Source organism: Dipodomys spectabilis, unplaced genomic scaffold (genome assembly GCF_019054845.1).
Source record: "Dipodomys spectabilis isolate Male_0828 unplaced genomic scaffold, ASM1905484v1 ptg000024l, whole genome shotgun sequence".
Taxonomy (NCBI): Eukaryota; Metazoa; Chordata; class Mammalia; order Rodentia; family Heteromyidae; genus Dipodomys; species Dipodomys spectabilis.
The window spans coordinates 61029-77084 of NW_024870701.1; the positions used below are offsets into that span (position 1 = coordinate 61029).

The 16056-nt window shown below is 39.2% G+C and overlaps 1 protein-coding gene across 1 annotated transcript in view; it reads left to right on the forward strand.

Moving 5' to 3' along the window:
• Positions 1-965: 965 nt before the first annotated feature.
• Dlgap1 (DLG associated protein 1) overlaps positions 966-16056 on the forward strand; it is a 169211-nt gene continuing 154120 nt past the window's right edge. The window contains exons 1-3 of the mRNA XM_042674982.1: positions 966-976; positions 3716-3893; positions 12439-12679. Of these exons, the coding sequence (XP_042530916.1) occupies positions 966-976; positions 3716-3893; positions 12439-12679 (430 nt within the window). The remainder of the gene's footprint in view (positions 977-3715; positions 3894-12438; positions 12680-16056) is intronic.

A 16056-nucleotide genomic window follows, 5' to 3' on the forward strand; every position in this document is an offset into this window, starting at 1 on the left:
TAGAGCACTTGCCTTGCATGCCTGAGGCCCTGGGTTCAATTCCTCAGCACCACATAAGCAAAAAGAAAAAAGCCGGAAGGGGTGCTGTGGCTCAAGTGGTAGAGCGCTAGCCTTGAGCTGAAGAGCTGAGGGACAGCGCCCAGGCCCAGAGTTCAGGCCCCCCAACCGGACCCAAAAAAAAATGGTTTTGTTGTTATCAATCACTAGTTCACCACCTTTTCCCTTCGGCACTGGAAATACTTCTTCACAGGGCCTTCTGGCTTCTATGGTATACAGTAGAGACAGCTGTGAATCTTATCAAGTTTTTGTTGTATATGATGAGTCATTTTTCTCTTTCTAATTCCAAGATTTCACTTTGGACTTCTAAAATGTTTTTACTTGGGTATGGTTCAATATTATCTAATCAAACTTACAGTTGCTAACCATGTTAAATATGTAAAGTTTACACCAATTTTGGTGAGATTTTGACCATTATTTACTTAAAATATTTCTGCTCAATGTTGTTTCTTTATCTTCTCCATTTGTACCTATCATTGCATGTAAGCTATGTATCTAATGGCCTTCCACTAGTTTATGAAGATTTGTTTGGAATTCTTCATTCTTTTTCCTTTCTGTTCTTCATATTACATGAGCTCTCTTGGCCTTTCTTAAGACTTATTGATTCTTCTGCCACTTCAAATCTGCTTTAGTATTAGTGCACCCAGACACACCCGCATGGACACCCATACACACATACACATACATATACACATCCCCCTCAAAAGAGGAGTCATGGGGGCTGGGAAGGTGGCTCAGTGGTAGAGTATTTGCCTTGCATGCATTAGGCCCTGGGTTCAATTCCTCAGCACCACAGAAGCAGAAAAAGCCAGAAGTGGTGGTGCTGTGGATCAAGTGGTAGAGCTGAGGGACAGTGCCCAGGCCCAGAGCTCAGGCCCACGACTGACAAAAAAAAAAAAAGAGGAATCATGGAAGCAGTGTAAGGAGAGTGTGAAAATAACTAGCAGGACTGAGAGCAGGGGGCCTCTTTAGGAAAATCAAGATGAAACCTGAACTAAACAAGTAATAAAGAAGTATTCAGGAAGGATAAATCCACCTTTACATGTGTATAGGAAGCAAGAATGAAAAAGTGAAATTATCACTGGATTCCGAACATCCTGCATTTCTGATTTTATCACCTCGGCAGATTTTGGTTCCACTCATCCCATGTGGAATTTGTTTTTAAAGCAGTTTGGTGGAGAATTTGCATGTAGTCATGTAGGAGTCATAATGAGAAGCATCTGGTAGAAATACCCAGCAGTGAGGTGAAAGATTAATGTTGAGCTTTAAGAAGAACTATGGAATAGAAACAATGTGGGAGGAGTTAATGAAAACTTAATGGTAGAAGCCATTGAGTAGATGAGTTGTCCAAGGAAAGAAAATAGAAGAATAAGAGAACATAAACAATTATAACACCTCCTCTCTTCTTTTTTTTTGCTGTTAATCTTGCAAGAGGGCTGTCAATTTTATCAGTTTTTTTTTCAAAAACACAGCTTTTCATTTTATTAATTTTATTTATACTTTTTTAAATCTCTCTCATTAATTTCAGCCCTTATTTTGTTATCTTCCTCTGTCTACTAACTTTAGGCTCAATTTTTTCTCACTTTTCTAGAAGTTTTATTGCATCATGAGATTATTTACTTGAGCTGTTTCTGTTTTCTTGATGTGTACACTCAGAGCAATGAACTTGCTTGCCCCTCAGGATTGTTTTTGCTGTGTTCCAGAGGTTCCATTGTGATGCATTTTCATTTTCATTCAGTTGTAGGAATTTATTCATTTCTTAATTTGTTCTGTGATCCAGGTGTTATTCAGTAGCCTGCTGTTCAACTTCCACATATTTGAGTAATTTCTGCACTATGCTTTATTGTTGAGAACTAGTTTGATTCCACTATGGTCAGATAGAGCAGAAGGGATTATGTCAATCTTCTTGTATGTGCTTAAATTCCTTGTGTGAACTATATGTTCCATCTCAGAGAAAGTTCCATGGGCTGCTGAGAAGAATGTGTACTGGGTTGTGGTTGGGTGGAAAACTCTGTAGATGTCTGTTAAGTCCGTTTGAGATATGGTGTCACTGAGTTCAAAGGCTTCTTTGGTAATCCTCTGGTTGGTTGACCTGTCCTTTGGTGAGAGTGGGGTAGTAAAGTCTCCCACTACTGTTGTATTTGGGTCTATCATATTCTGTAGGTCTGAGAGTATTTGTTTAATGTATTTAGATGCTCCATTTTTTTGGTGAATATAAATTGATGGTTGTGATGTCCTCTTCAAGTATTGTACCCTGTATTAATATGTAATGACCTTCTTTGTCTTTTAATGAGATTTTAATGAAGTCTATGCTGTCAGATATCAAAATGGTGACCCATGCCTTCTTGCTGGGAGCATTTGCATGGTAGATCTTCCTCCATCCCTTCACTTGGAGTTTGTTTTTATCTTTGGCTGTGGGATGGGTCTCTTGGAGACAACAAATGGATGAATCTTGTTTTCTGATGCACTTTGCAGTTCTTTTTCTTTTGAATGGTGAATTGAGTCCATTAATGTTTATGGTTATTATAGAGAGACATGTTATGTCTGCCATTTTCTTTTTTTCCTAAATTTTACTTCTTTCCTTTTCCTTAGTTCATAGAGTTCATAAGCTTTGTAGATTAAGATAATGATGATTTTCATTGTGAAAGTTAAAATGTATTTGTGACTTTAGCTAAGGATAACTGTGCCACTTTGTACTTTGAAATTTATGTAATCACTTAACCTCAATAAAGAAATATTTGGAGAAAAATAAAGTTACATGTTTAGAAAGGTATGTACAGCAGGATGTTGTAAAAAAAAAAAAGTTAGAAGATGATTAATAAAACACATTGTGATTGAATCACTAAAACTAACAACTGAGTTCTGTCCCTGACCAAAGTACTATTTTCTACATTGAAGCCCAAGAATCAAAGCCTTTTAGTTTTAGCTATAAATGTTTAGGAGCATGATTTTTATAAGTGTCATGACCACAGTCAAATTGAGTTCATTTTTAAATGAAACAAAGTGAACTCTCTGGGTTTTATAGAATACCTTTATCTTTTTTTTCCTTGTGTATGTGTAGGAGGAAGGTAAGTGGGACTTGTATTCAAGGCCTCCCACCCCTGTTTAGCTTTTTCACTCAAAGCTGGCACTACTTTAGCCACGTCTCCAATTCAACATTCTGCTGGTTAATTGGAAATAAGTCTTTCAGATTTATCTGCCTGGATTGGCTTTGAACCTTGATCCTCAGATCTCAGCCTCCTGAGTAAACATGATTACAGGCAAGAGCCTGTAGTAGTAGTAGTAGTAGTAGTAGTAGTAGTAGTAGTAGTAGTAGTAGTGGTAATATATTCTTTTTAATCAAGACAAATTGAAAAGAGAGGTCTGAGATGATGGATCATGCATCCTTGGCATTTACACTTTGTATATATGCATTGGAATATTACACTATACCCCAAGAACATGTACAATTACTATGTCAATTTAAATTTTTTTAATTAAAATTTAAGAAGGAAAACAAAATGCAAACCTAAAAAAATATATTTCTCTGAAATACTATTGGGACATCTCTATTATCTGCCTTGGTATTTAGGTGCTTCATTAATGACAATAGTGCCACATCTTATTACTGCCTACATTTTGGAATATGACTACATGACTTTCCATTGTTCTCTTCCAGGATCTCCAATGAACACTCACCCAAACTCCAGATCCGGAGTCACAGTTACCTGAGGGCAGTAAGTGAAGTCTCTATCAACCGAAGTCTGGACAGCCTTGACCCTGCAGGCTTGCTCACGTCACCGAAGTTCCGCTCCAGGAATGAGAGCTACATGCGAGCCATGAGCACCATTAGCCAGGTAATCACCACCAGATCAACTGTGGCCATGAGTTAGTAAATACAGGGGCTTAGTGAAAACTGAGATTGGAAAAGTGGGTAGGTTGCCAATCCCCAGGTAAATCACTGATGGACTAGACTCAATCCGGTCCTGCAAGGGGTGTACCACGTGTTCAGCCACAGCATGCTCCTACCAGGGGAAGTGCCCTCTGCAGATGGAGGAGGCACAACGTGAGGATCCTTGGAAAGTCATCAGCAATTGGAACCAGCAAATTGGTCAGGAAGTTGATGGATGAGGGATCAGTTATAAAGATGCTTAGAAGATAAATGCACAATATAGATTGCAAGGCAGTGTCTAATTATAAAAGTTATAGAGTATTAGGCAAGTTAACAAAGCAGGACTTGGGTAAAATGGATCCTAAGGAATGGTACATATTGGTAAAGAAGTAGAATCTTACTGTTAAAAACTGGTTCACACTTTCTAAGTAAAGATCCTGAATCACAACAAATCAAAGACCAGATAAAAGGGATTACATTAAACTGAAGAGTTTCTGCATGGCAAAGGACACAGCTAGCAAGATAAGCAGAAAGCCCACAGAATAGGAAAATATCTTTACTAGCTATGCAGACAAGGGCCTCATATCTAAAATATGCTTAGAGCTCAAAAAGGTAAACCCAAAAAAAACAAATCCTCAAAAAGCCAACCCAATTAATCAATGAGCTGAAGACTTAAAGAGAGATTTCTCCGAAGAAGAAATAACAATGGCCAATAGACACATGAAGAAATGTTTGAGATCACTGGCCAAAAAAGAAATGCAAATCAAAACAACACTGAGATTCCACCTCACCCAGTGATAATGCCAATATCAAGAAAATTAACAATAACTGATGCTGGCAGGGATGTGGTTAAAAGGAAATATTACTATACTATTGGTAGGAATGTAAACGTGTTCAACCACCCTTGGAAGCAGTATGGAGGCTCCTCAAAAGAACTAAACATAGACCTTCCCTATGTCCCAGCAATCCCATTCCTGGGCATCTATCTAATTGACCACAAACCAAGCTACACTAGAACCACCACCACAACCATGTTTATTGCTGCATTATTTACTACAGCTAAGGTATGGAACCAACCCAGATGCCCCTCAACAGATGAATGGATCAAGAAAATGTGGTAAATATACACAATGGAATTCTGTGCTTCCATCAGAAAGAACAGCATTGCTACATTTGTTAGGAAATGGAAAAACTTGGATAAAATTATACTAAGTAAGCTAGGCCCAAAGAAACATAGGCTGCTTGATTTCTCTCATTTGTAATAATTAGAATGTGCCTCTAAATCTACAAGTAAACCCAATGGACAGTAAAAGACAAATAATTACACTGGAAATGATTAATTAAACAGCAATCTAACCATTCACACAGTAAGAGTAAAAGCAGATATCCTTAGGAGAGGATCGCAAGGGATAAATAGCTATGTGGATATGATCATATAAAATGATGCTTATCAAAATGAACTCCAAAAAATTGAAGCAAGATTGGTTTTTGTTTTTTTAGGGGTGTGTGTGTGTGTGTGTGTGTGTGTGTGTGTGTGTGTGTGTGTGTGTGTGTGTGTGTGTGTTGTTGTTGTTGGTCGTGGGTCCTGAACTCTAGGCCTGGGCACTGTCCCTCAGCTCTTTAGCTCAAGATGAGTGCTCTACCACTCGAGCCACAGAGCCACTTCCAGCTTTTTCTGCTTATGTGGTGCTGAGGAATTGAACCCAGGGGCTCATGCATGCAAGGCAAGAACTCAACCACTGAGCCACCTTCCCAGCCCCGCAAGAGTGTTTTTAAAATTGTTACTACTGTACTGTTTGCAGTTCCTTTGTTTTTCTTTTTTCTTTGATGTATTCCTTCTGTCACTGTTTTTGGTTTTTGTACACTTTATCTTGTATGTAAGTTTATCCAATTTGGGGAGAGGAAGGGGAAGCACAGAAACAGTGGGACAAAGCGTGAACCAATTCGCAGTGGTATTTACTAGACACTAGGTTGGAAATGAACTTTCCAGCTTGAGAGAGGGGACGGGAGGGGGAGAAAAGGAAAAACTGTTCAAAAAAACATACTCATTATCAGATGTGAAACTGTAGCCCCTATGTGCATCACCTTTACAATAAAATCTTTTTTTTTTTTTTTGTCGGTCATGGGGCTTGAACTCTGGGCCTGGGCGCTGTCCCTCAGCTCTTCAGCTCAAGGCGAGCGCTCTACCACTTGAGCTACAGCGCCACTTCCGGTTTTCTGGTGGTTTATTGGAGATAGGAGTCTCACAGTCTCTCTTGCCCGGGCTGACTTTGAACCGCGATCCTCAGATCTCAGCCTCCTGAGTAGCTAGGATTACAGGCGTGAGCCACCAGCGCCCGGCCAATAAAATCTTTTTAATTAAAAAAAGAAAAAATGAGCCACTGCACCTGGCCACAAATGTTAACTAGTAAACCGAAACAATTTCAACTTCATATATCCAGAAATTAGTCTCCTGGCCATGTTTTGTGTATTTAAAAAAAAAAAAAATATGTTCCTATAAAATAAAGAAGAAAGGAAATAATGCTAAAAAAAAAAAAAAAGTAAATAAATATGGGCTGGGAAGGTGGCTCAGTGGTAGAGTGTTTGCCTTGGATGCCTGAGGCCCTGCGTTCCATTCCTCAGCACCACATAAACAAAAAGAAAAAAGTCAGAAGTGGCGCTGTGGCTCAAGTGGTAGAGCGCTAGGCTTGAGCCGAAGAGATGAGGGACAGTGCCCAGGCCTAGAGTTCAGGCCCTATGACTGGACCCCCAAAATATATATATATATATATATATATATATATATATATATATATATATATGTAAATAAATAAATAAATAAGTAAATAAATAGAACTGGTTCACACAACTGAGCGTAAAGATTCAATATGGGCACTGAATACATGACCATCACAAAAACACTCTGAATTAACTGTAACATCCAGCATTAGTAACTCATTGGTCAGTTACTTGGCCAACTGCTCTACTACCAGCTCTTACTACTAACTCTTACAACACTTGTAAGGTATAAGTAGCCAGATGTTAAGTGGAACTTCCCTGTGATGACAGTTGTCAACAAGATCCAAAATTTACATACCAAAAAACAGTGTGGATCCAAGACTATAAAGAGAGAGCTGCTAAGAATAGGGTCTGGGAACTCACATTTTAACAAGTATTCCAAGCTGTCATATATTTCCTACAAAAGAATCTCCATACCCATGCATACCTACCGACCTTAGTGTTTTCCAGTGATACCCATCATCCAACCCCAGGAAAGAGTTGGAGCCTCATTCTGGTATAATTTTGGCTTGTGTGTCTCCATCTTTCACACTCAGTGCCTACCACCAGTCTATGAATACATTTTTGTGCATATGATCATATAAAATGATATTTATCTAAATGAACTCCAAGAAATGGAAACAAATGGGTTTTTTTGTTAATTCGTTTGTTTTTATTTTCTTTTCTCCTTTGTCACTTTTTGTTTTCTGTGCCTTTTGTCCCTTTCTTTTTTTTGCAAATTCTTTATTGTGATTAAGTGATGACATAATTTCACAAATTTCACAGTATTGTGGGATAGTGATGCTTAAAGTCACAAATACATTGTTACATCATTAGTTTTTGTTCTTACAGTATGTCTATGAGGTAGCTACTATTGTACAGATTAGGAAAGTGTACAGATTAGGAAAGTGTAGCTGTGAAAGGTTAAGCAAATTTTTTATTATACAATACATATAATATTAAATTCCCACTCATTCTGTGTAAAAATAAGAGCAAATGGATTCAAAACCTGAACAGTAACACAAAACAACAAAAGATACTAAAAATGAAATTTAATAAAAACATATGTGTCTGGAAGAGAGGTGAGGAGGGAACAGCAAAACAAAGGAGGGGAGTGAATATGTGTATGGTATCAAGAATACTATTCAAGACTACTAATTTCATGTCAAGAAGATTCAATAGCCAATTTAAGAGGCTTCCACTGGCAAATATAGGACAAATTTGAGTTCATTTAGAGTAATAGTTGAACTGGATTTAAAACCATCGTGGTCATCCGTTTTCCACTGCTTTAACAAATACCTGAGATAAACAACTTAAAGGAAGAAAGGCTTATTTTGGCTCACAGTTTCAGTTCCAGTCCACAGCCAATAGACCTGTTGCTTTGAGGCCTGTAGGGAGGAGAAATATCATGTGGTTTGCATGTGGCAGAAGAAGCTGCTCACCTCATGGTTGACTAGAAAGAAGTGAAGACCCAATATTGTATCCCTTTTCACTCCTTCCTTCCACTTACTCCACGCCTCTTAAAGGGTCTACCAACTTCTAGTAGCACCATGACTGGTGACCAAACCTTTAACACGAGGGCCTTTGGAGACACTTATCCAGACCATAACAAGGATCAAAAACTATTTTAAATTTATTTTTGTATCTTTAAAAAATTAGTTGAAAAAGCTGGGTACCAGTGGCTCATACCTGTAATTGTAGCTACTGAGGAGGCTGAGATCTAAGGATCACCCATCCAAAGCCAGCAGCCCAGGAAGGAAAGGCCATGAGACTCTTCTCACCAATAAACTACTCAGAAAAAGCCAGAAGTGGCACTGTAGCTCAAGTGGTAGGGCACTAGCCTTGAGAATAAAAAGCTCAGGGACAGAACCCAGGCCCAAGTTCAAGCCCTAGGACTGGCAAAAGAAAAAATTAGTTGAAGATAAAAGAGAATAAATTTATTATCTCAAAAAATTTAACTGAAAAGAATATAAATAAACCTTTAATTCTTCCATTTCTATATGAACTAAACTACCAGATAAAGTAAAAGAGAAAACATTTATTAAAATATTCCCACTAGTAATTGTAAAAGTTGTAAGATTAAATATTGCCATTTTTCTACCCTCAATGAATGAACAGATTTGAACATAAAAACACACATTTGATGAAAAACACACATGACCTCTAGTCATGCTAGAAGGATTGAACCTGAGTCATGTCAGGTTAAAAACACAACTTAAAGCTTTCAAGAAACATGAAAAATAGAAGCACTTATCAAGTTTTACCATTAGTATGAAGTCAACAAAATATAAACTGTGGGAGGCTCTGGGGGCCAAGTGATCCAGATTCCTCAAAATTTTAAATGCAATATGAAGAAATGTTTGTTTGGGGGCCTAAGGGTACACACTTGTGATCTGAGCATGCAGGAGGTTGCAGTAAGAGGAGTGAAAATTTGAGGAAAGCCTGAACAAAAAGACTCTATCTCAAAAACATAGGAAGGAAAAAGTGGAGGAAGGGAAGAAGAGAGAAGGAGGGAGCAAGAAAGGGAGAAAGAAAGTATATTAAAGGACAGGTACCAATGGCTCACCCCTGTAATCCTAGCTATTCAGGAGGCTGAGATCTGAGGATCACAGTTCAAAGCCAGCCCAGGCAGGAATGCCCGTGAGACTATATCCAATTAACCACCAGAAAACTGTAAGTGACGCTATGGTTCAAGTGGTAGAGCACCAGTCTTGAGCTGAAGAGCTTAGGGACAGTGCCCAGGCCCAGAGTTCAAGACCCACTACCGACAAAAAAAAAAAAGAGTACATTAAAGGATATCAGACTGGATAAGACTAATCTTATGCATATTTGAATGATTTTTTAAAACTATGAAAAATGCAGTGGAGTTTGGAATAAATTGTAGAGATAGCACTTACTATTGGAGATGAGAGTTGTGATTAAGATGGTCATGGAAATGGCTACTAGGGGTGCCTGAAAATTTTCTACTTATTGATCCTGATGGTGTTTTCACTGGCATTTTTCTTACTGGGATTTGTTAAGTTAAAGATTTGTCTCATTTGGTTTTCTATAGCTGTATAAGAACAATCCTGTTAAGAATATGTTTAACCTAGATTAGTAAGTGAAAAGCAAACAACTTTCAGAATTACACTTAAGATTTAAGGTTTATAAAAATGAAATCAAGGAGGTTATACATAGCCTCAGGTTTAACATTAGTAATCCAGACAGGGATAAACATTTTACTAGTTCCTCACAATATTTGCATGTCAATCAAAAGGAGAAAATCGAATAAATGATGTGTGCGTACCTATACTGTATAATTTACTTTACAAAAAGAATCACTTATGATGAAATCTTTAACTCAGATTCACATTCCTTGTTAAGGTTTCCTCCACTATTTCTTTTCCTTCATTCCATTTGACATGACTTGTCCATACCTTGTATCTGTACGTCTAAATGTATGTCCATATAATTCCTAATAAACATACGGGTGTGTGTGTGTGTGTGTGTGTGTGTGTGTGTGTATGTGTGTGTGTGTGTGTGTGTGTGTTGGGGCTTAAACTATATCCTTGCTTTGCTTGGCTGGTGCTGTGCTACTTGAGCCTTGCCAGTCCATTCCTTTGCTGGTTTATTTGGAGGTAGAATTTAGCAGATTTTTCTGCCAGGGTTAACCTAGAACCACAATCCTTGTGATCTCAGCCTCCTAAATAGCTAGGTTTATGACATGAGGCATCAGCATCCAGCTAATAGAACTATATAGATTAATACAGATGCATATGGTTATTTGCTTTGAAAATGTGCAGATTATATCAAATTAGATAAAGGAAGTAAAATACTATTCTTTAATGTAAAGGCTATTTTAAAATGCAAGTTTCTTTTCATTTATATAAAGGGCAATTAGTCAATTTTTGAAGGTTTACTGGAGTGAGTAATCTTTATATATCACAAGATGAGACAGTAAAAAAGTCATAATTTAGGTACACATTCTAAATTTGATTCTAATTTAATCCATTAAAGTCTCTATTACTCATGAATTAAATATTAGGAAAAATAGAGATTAAAAAGTCCCAGAAGATAACAGAAAATTCAAATTTCTTCCAACTCTTTAGGGACTTAACTATATAAAGAGAGATACTAATTTGAGTATATCCAGAATGCTGTGACCCATTGTGAATTATATACAGAAGAAAATAAATCAATGAAAACTGATCACATACACACACATGCGTGTGCACACACACATAGGGCTCCATTACAAAGATTTTTCTAAACTCACTCAATTTGTGGTCCATATTAGCTTTTTATAAAGAAGAGAAAAAACTAAATAGCTTTGAAAACAATCTTGATAATGCTTTTTAAGATTTTGACATGCTTGGGTTTGGCAGGGGGCAGAGGGAGGTTGGTTTTTGTTGTTGTTTTATTGTTGTTGTTTTTCTTTGCCAGTCTTGGGGCTTGAACTCAGGGCCTGGGTACTGAGTCCCAGGGCTTCTTTTGCTCAAGGCTAACACTCTACCACTTCAGCCACAGCGCCACTTCTGGTTTTTTCTGTTTACTGGTACTGAGGAATTGGACCCAGAGCTTCATGCATGCAAAGCAAGCACTCTACCGCTAAGGCTTAGTCCCAGCCCTTTAGTTTATTTTTGAACAGAATGTATCTTGCCAGAAAATAGAGTATGTTTCCACACTCCACAATGGAGCATCCGTCAACATTGACACTACTTAACAAACTAGTCATTTTTAAAAAAGTATCATATAACTATAAACCCTCTGTACATCACCTTTACAATAAAAATTTTAAACACATAAAACCACTAGTTTTAAGATACTATCTGCTGAAAACAAATTATCTTGAATATATGAGCTACTCAGATCATGAATTGATAAAATTCCTGTTTAAAAATAGAGAGAGCCTAGGTTGTATCTTAAGGATAGAGCATTTGCCTAATATGCATGAGGCCTTGGGTTCCAACTCCAGTAGCAGGTAAGAAGAAGGAGAAGAGGAAGAGGAAAAAGAAGAGGAGGAGGGAGGAGAGGGAAGAGGAAAAGGAAGAGGAGGAGGAGGAGAAGAGGGAGGAGGAAGTGGAGGAAGAGGAGGTATAAAAGGAGATATAAAAGAAAGTTTTCATCTTTCATCCTGGAGCACACATTGCAATAGGGTTTCCTGTTCTCTATTTCATTGCATTCGAAGACAAAGCTCTCTTCCTTTAAGATGTAATTAGTGAGCTGAGAAGGTGGCTCAGTGGTAGAGCGCTTGTCTTGCATGCATGAGGCCCTGGGTTCAATTCCTCAGCACCACATAAGCAAAAAAAGCCAGAAGTGGCGCTGTGGGTCAAGTGGTAGAGCACTAGCCTTGAGCTGAAGAGCTGAGGGACAGCGCCCAGGCCCAGAGATCAGGCCCCAGGACAGACAAAAAAAAAAGATGTAATAAGTAGCCAGGTGCTGGTGGCTCCCACCTGTAATCCTGGCCAATTCAGGCTGAGATCTGAAGATGGAAAGTCCATGAGACTCATCTCCAATTAATCATCAAAAGGTTGGAAGTGGAGCTGTGGTTCAAATGGTAGAGCCTCAGGCTTGCGTGAGAAGCTCAGTGGCAGGGCCCCCAGCCCTGGGTCCAAGCCCCAGTAAGTTTCACGGCATCTTTAGCTCCATACCATTCCCGTTCTCATCGGGCACATAAAGGAAATAAGGGGCTTGGGGTTTCATGGGATCGGAGGCTGCCTGTCCTTCTGGGAACTGACAACTAACCGCAAGGCGTTGGCCGTGTTGGTCCGCAGGTGAGCGAGATGGAGGTGAACGGGCAGTTTGAGTCCGTGTGTGAGTCGGTGTTCAGCGAGCTGGAGTCGCAGGCGGTGGAAGCCCTGGATCTGCCCATGCCCGGCTGCTTCCGCATGCGCAGCCACAGCTACGTGCGGGCCATCGAGAAGGGCTGTTCCCAGGACGACGAATGCGTGTCCCTGCGCTCATCCTCCCCGCCGCGCACCACCACCACGGTGAGGACCATCCAGAGCAGCACCGGTGAGTGAGCCCGCCCGGGCGGGAGCAGCGCGGGGCCTGCCTGGCGCAGCGCGAGCTCTGCGCAACCATCCTCAAAACACCGGGCCCTTGCTGGCTTCACACTGAGTTACTGGTAACAGATACCACCCATGACTAGGGTGCGCATCGTTTCCCTACATGCGCCTGTTCTCATCTCTAGCTACGCGCACACACCACCTTCCCTGTCCATCGCCATCACCGGGGTCAGGAAAGTACAGTACCGTCAGGGAGGGGCAGCTGCGTTGATTCCAGCCAACCTTTACTCTCACTAAGAAGGCTCTTAGTGACCCCCAAAGAACCAGAGAGCTTCTTGTGAATCACAGGGTTGGATGGCTTTTTAAATTCCAAGATAACCTCCAAATGACTCTCCCAAAAGATCCATGAGAAAATAAGAAAGAAGAGATGCATGCCACGTCCCCATGATGTTGATTGAATGTTTATCTTTATAACACAAAAACAAATTGATTTCATTGTTTAAAAAAAAATCTTTGATCATATACATATACTTAGCATCTCTTTTTCCCTCCAATTTGTGTTTAGATTTTTGCTGTTAAATTGTGTTGTTATCAGTAGACTTTTTAGGTACCAACACACACAGAAGAGCTTAACTAGTGAAGCTTAACTAGCTTCACTCGTTTCCATGACATTGGAACCTGGGTAGTAATATAGCCTTGAGCTCTGTATAACTATGGAAGTAAACAGTTGGGTTTCAAGAAGAAAAATTCTTTCATTTTAACCAGGCTTACCCTTATCACTGAACTATGAGAAAGCCCAAGGGTTGGTATATAACTGAACCCTCTATTAGAGTTTTGAGTGAAACATTTCTCAAATGACTAAAATGTCTACATGCAGAAGTAAGTAGACGGAAAGGCTGAAGCAAAAAGGAAGCAGACACAGTATAGACAGAGATGCCAAGCTTTTTGTTCTGTTTTAGTCATCCATCAAGTAGCTACAATGAATCCGTGTTTTTAGCAAAAGCAGACTTTCAATTCCTGCGAAGTAACCTCAGCCACTATGATCATAGCCCACACATCAAGTATGTTATCTCCAGAAGGCTAGTAATGTATTATTTCACTGTGTGACCTCCAAATTAGATCAACTAAGAGGGAATGCTGTAATTTTTGCTCTGACAGATTGTCTGACGTCTGAGTTGATTCTGGAACTTGCTGGGGACATTTTGGGGGATGTATTTTTCTTCAGTAACAATTTCCCTTTGTCATTTGTGTAGCCATCTTGAACCTAGTAGGAGCATATTCTAACCTGGTGGCCAAATTTGATTTTCTTTTACAAAGCTGTTGAATACCATATGTTAAATGCTTACTTGTAGTTTTGTTTTTTTTTTTTTTTTTGGCATTGTTGGGGGGTTTTCAATCCCCTGGCAATGATTCCTTCCCATCTCAGGAAATACTTTTTCTTTTGAAGTATTTGAAGTATTTGTACTTTTTGCTAAAATCTAACACGCCCAACAGGGGAGGGCTGGAGCCATGAAGGATGTCTGTCCTGTGTTTTTCCACTTAGAATCTGAGGAGAATCTGGCTTTAGCCAGAGGCCTCCCACAGAGGCCTCTGGGAGATTATCCAAAGCAGTGAGGAAAAACTGCACAGAGGTAATTTATACCCTCTCTTTGGGCTCCATGAGTCTTCTTCATGAAAACTAGGCCTCTTCTAACTGCAGCTCTCTGGGCATAAGCTCTAGGCTCCACTGCCCTCTCAAGGACTCAGGGACAGGAAGATGGGATTTGCTCCTGGTGAAGTGCAGTGAGGGTGTTGAAGTATAATATGCCAGATTGTTACACAAAGAAGCTGCTGACTACACTTTTAATGATCTCATATTAATTAGTTTTCTTTTACTATTGGTTTCGTTCTTATAGTGGAGCAAACACACTTTCATGTAAAAACTAATGCAGATCAACCTATTCTTGAAAGGATGCACCACTCATCCAAAGAACTCAGGGCTGCCTTTGCTCTATATTAAATTACTTTCCCTATGTATACAGGTCACATATTCTTACTGGTTTAGTGGAACCTGACACATACTACTTTCACATCTCTTTCTTCTTTTGCTAGATATTCATGAACACTCACAGTACATTGCATTTTTTTTTCCTAAAACTATCTTGAACCTGAAAAATAGTCCTCATTTTTGCAAGCTGCTATTATTAGGGATAATTTTCCCCACAACAGTCTCTATTTGAGACATTGCTTTTGCGTTAGCACATTTTAATTGTTCCAACTTTTAACAAAATGTACCGTTAAGGTTTTCTTTTATTCATACTAGCAAAAGGAAATTACAGACAATAGTATGCAATAGAATCAGATAGCAAATGAGAGGGAGCCATTAAGATGAGCTTAGCTTTCATTGGCCACAGGGACGTTTGAGACATCATTATTATTAACTGGTGATTGAAGACAAATAGAAACATCTCTGAAAACAGAAAGGGAATTCGCAAGTGGCTGACCTTATTCTTTCTTAGGTTTATTCACTTTTTTTTTGGGGGGGGGGGGGGGGTCCAGTCGTGGGGCCTGAACTCTGGGCCTGAGCGCTGTCCCTCAGCTCTTCAGCTCAAGACTAGCGCTCTACCACTTGAGCCACAGCACCACTTCCGGCTTTTTTCTTTTTGCTTATGTAGTGCTGAGGAATCGAACCCAGGGTCTCAGGCATGCAAGGCAAGCGCTCTACCACTGAGCCAACTTCCCAGCCCCGGGTTTATTCACTTTTTAGCTTACCTGTGATAGAATCTTAGTCTATAAACAACTTCAGTTACTTAGAATGCTCTCTATCCACTAGAATGAAGAATTTTAAGTGTTTATTTTTAATTGATACATGATAATTGTACATATTCGTGAGGCACATTATAGTGTTTCAATCAATTGTATAATGACCCATCAGGGAATTAGTATATCCATCGGCTCCAATATTTATCATTTCTTTGTGATGAAAGCATTCAAAATCTTCCCTTGTACCTATTTCAAAATATAAAATGTATAATTGTTGCTCTGTTACAGTCACCCTAATGTAGTCCTCCTGTAACAGAAAATCAATTGTTCCTCCTATCTGTTCAGTGAAATGTCAGCCACAGATGGATAAATACCACATGTTCTCCCTCATATATGGAATCTATGAAAATTCATCTTATAGAAGTAGAAAGCACAATACTGGCCACCATAGGCTAGGAAGGGTAGAGAGAAACAGAGCCAGGAGAGGTTGATTAATGGCACAAAGTTCTAAGATTAAAACTACCATCAGAAAGTAAAATGATGTGGAAAACACGACTCATTTGTCTGAACATTTTAGGCAAAAGTAAAACTTGATACCTCAAATAAACCCAAACGTGTGCTTCAAAATGTTGGCTTAAACTC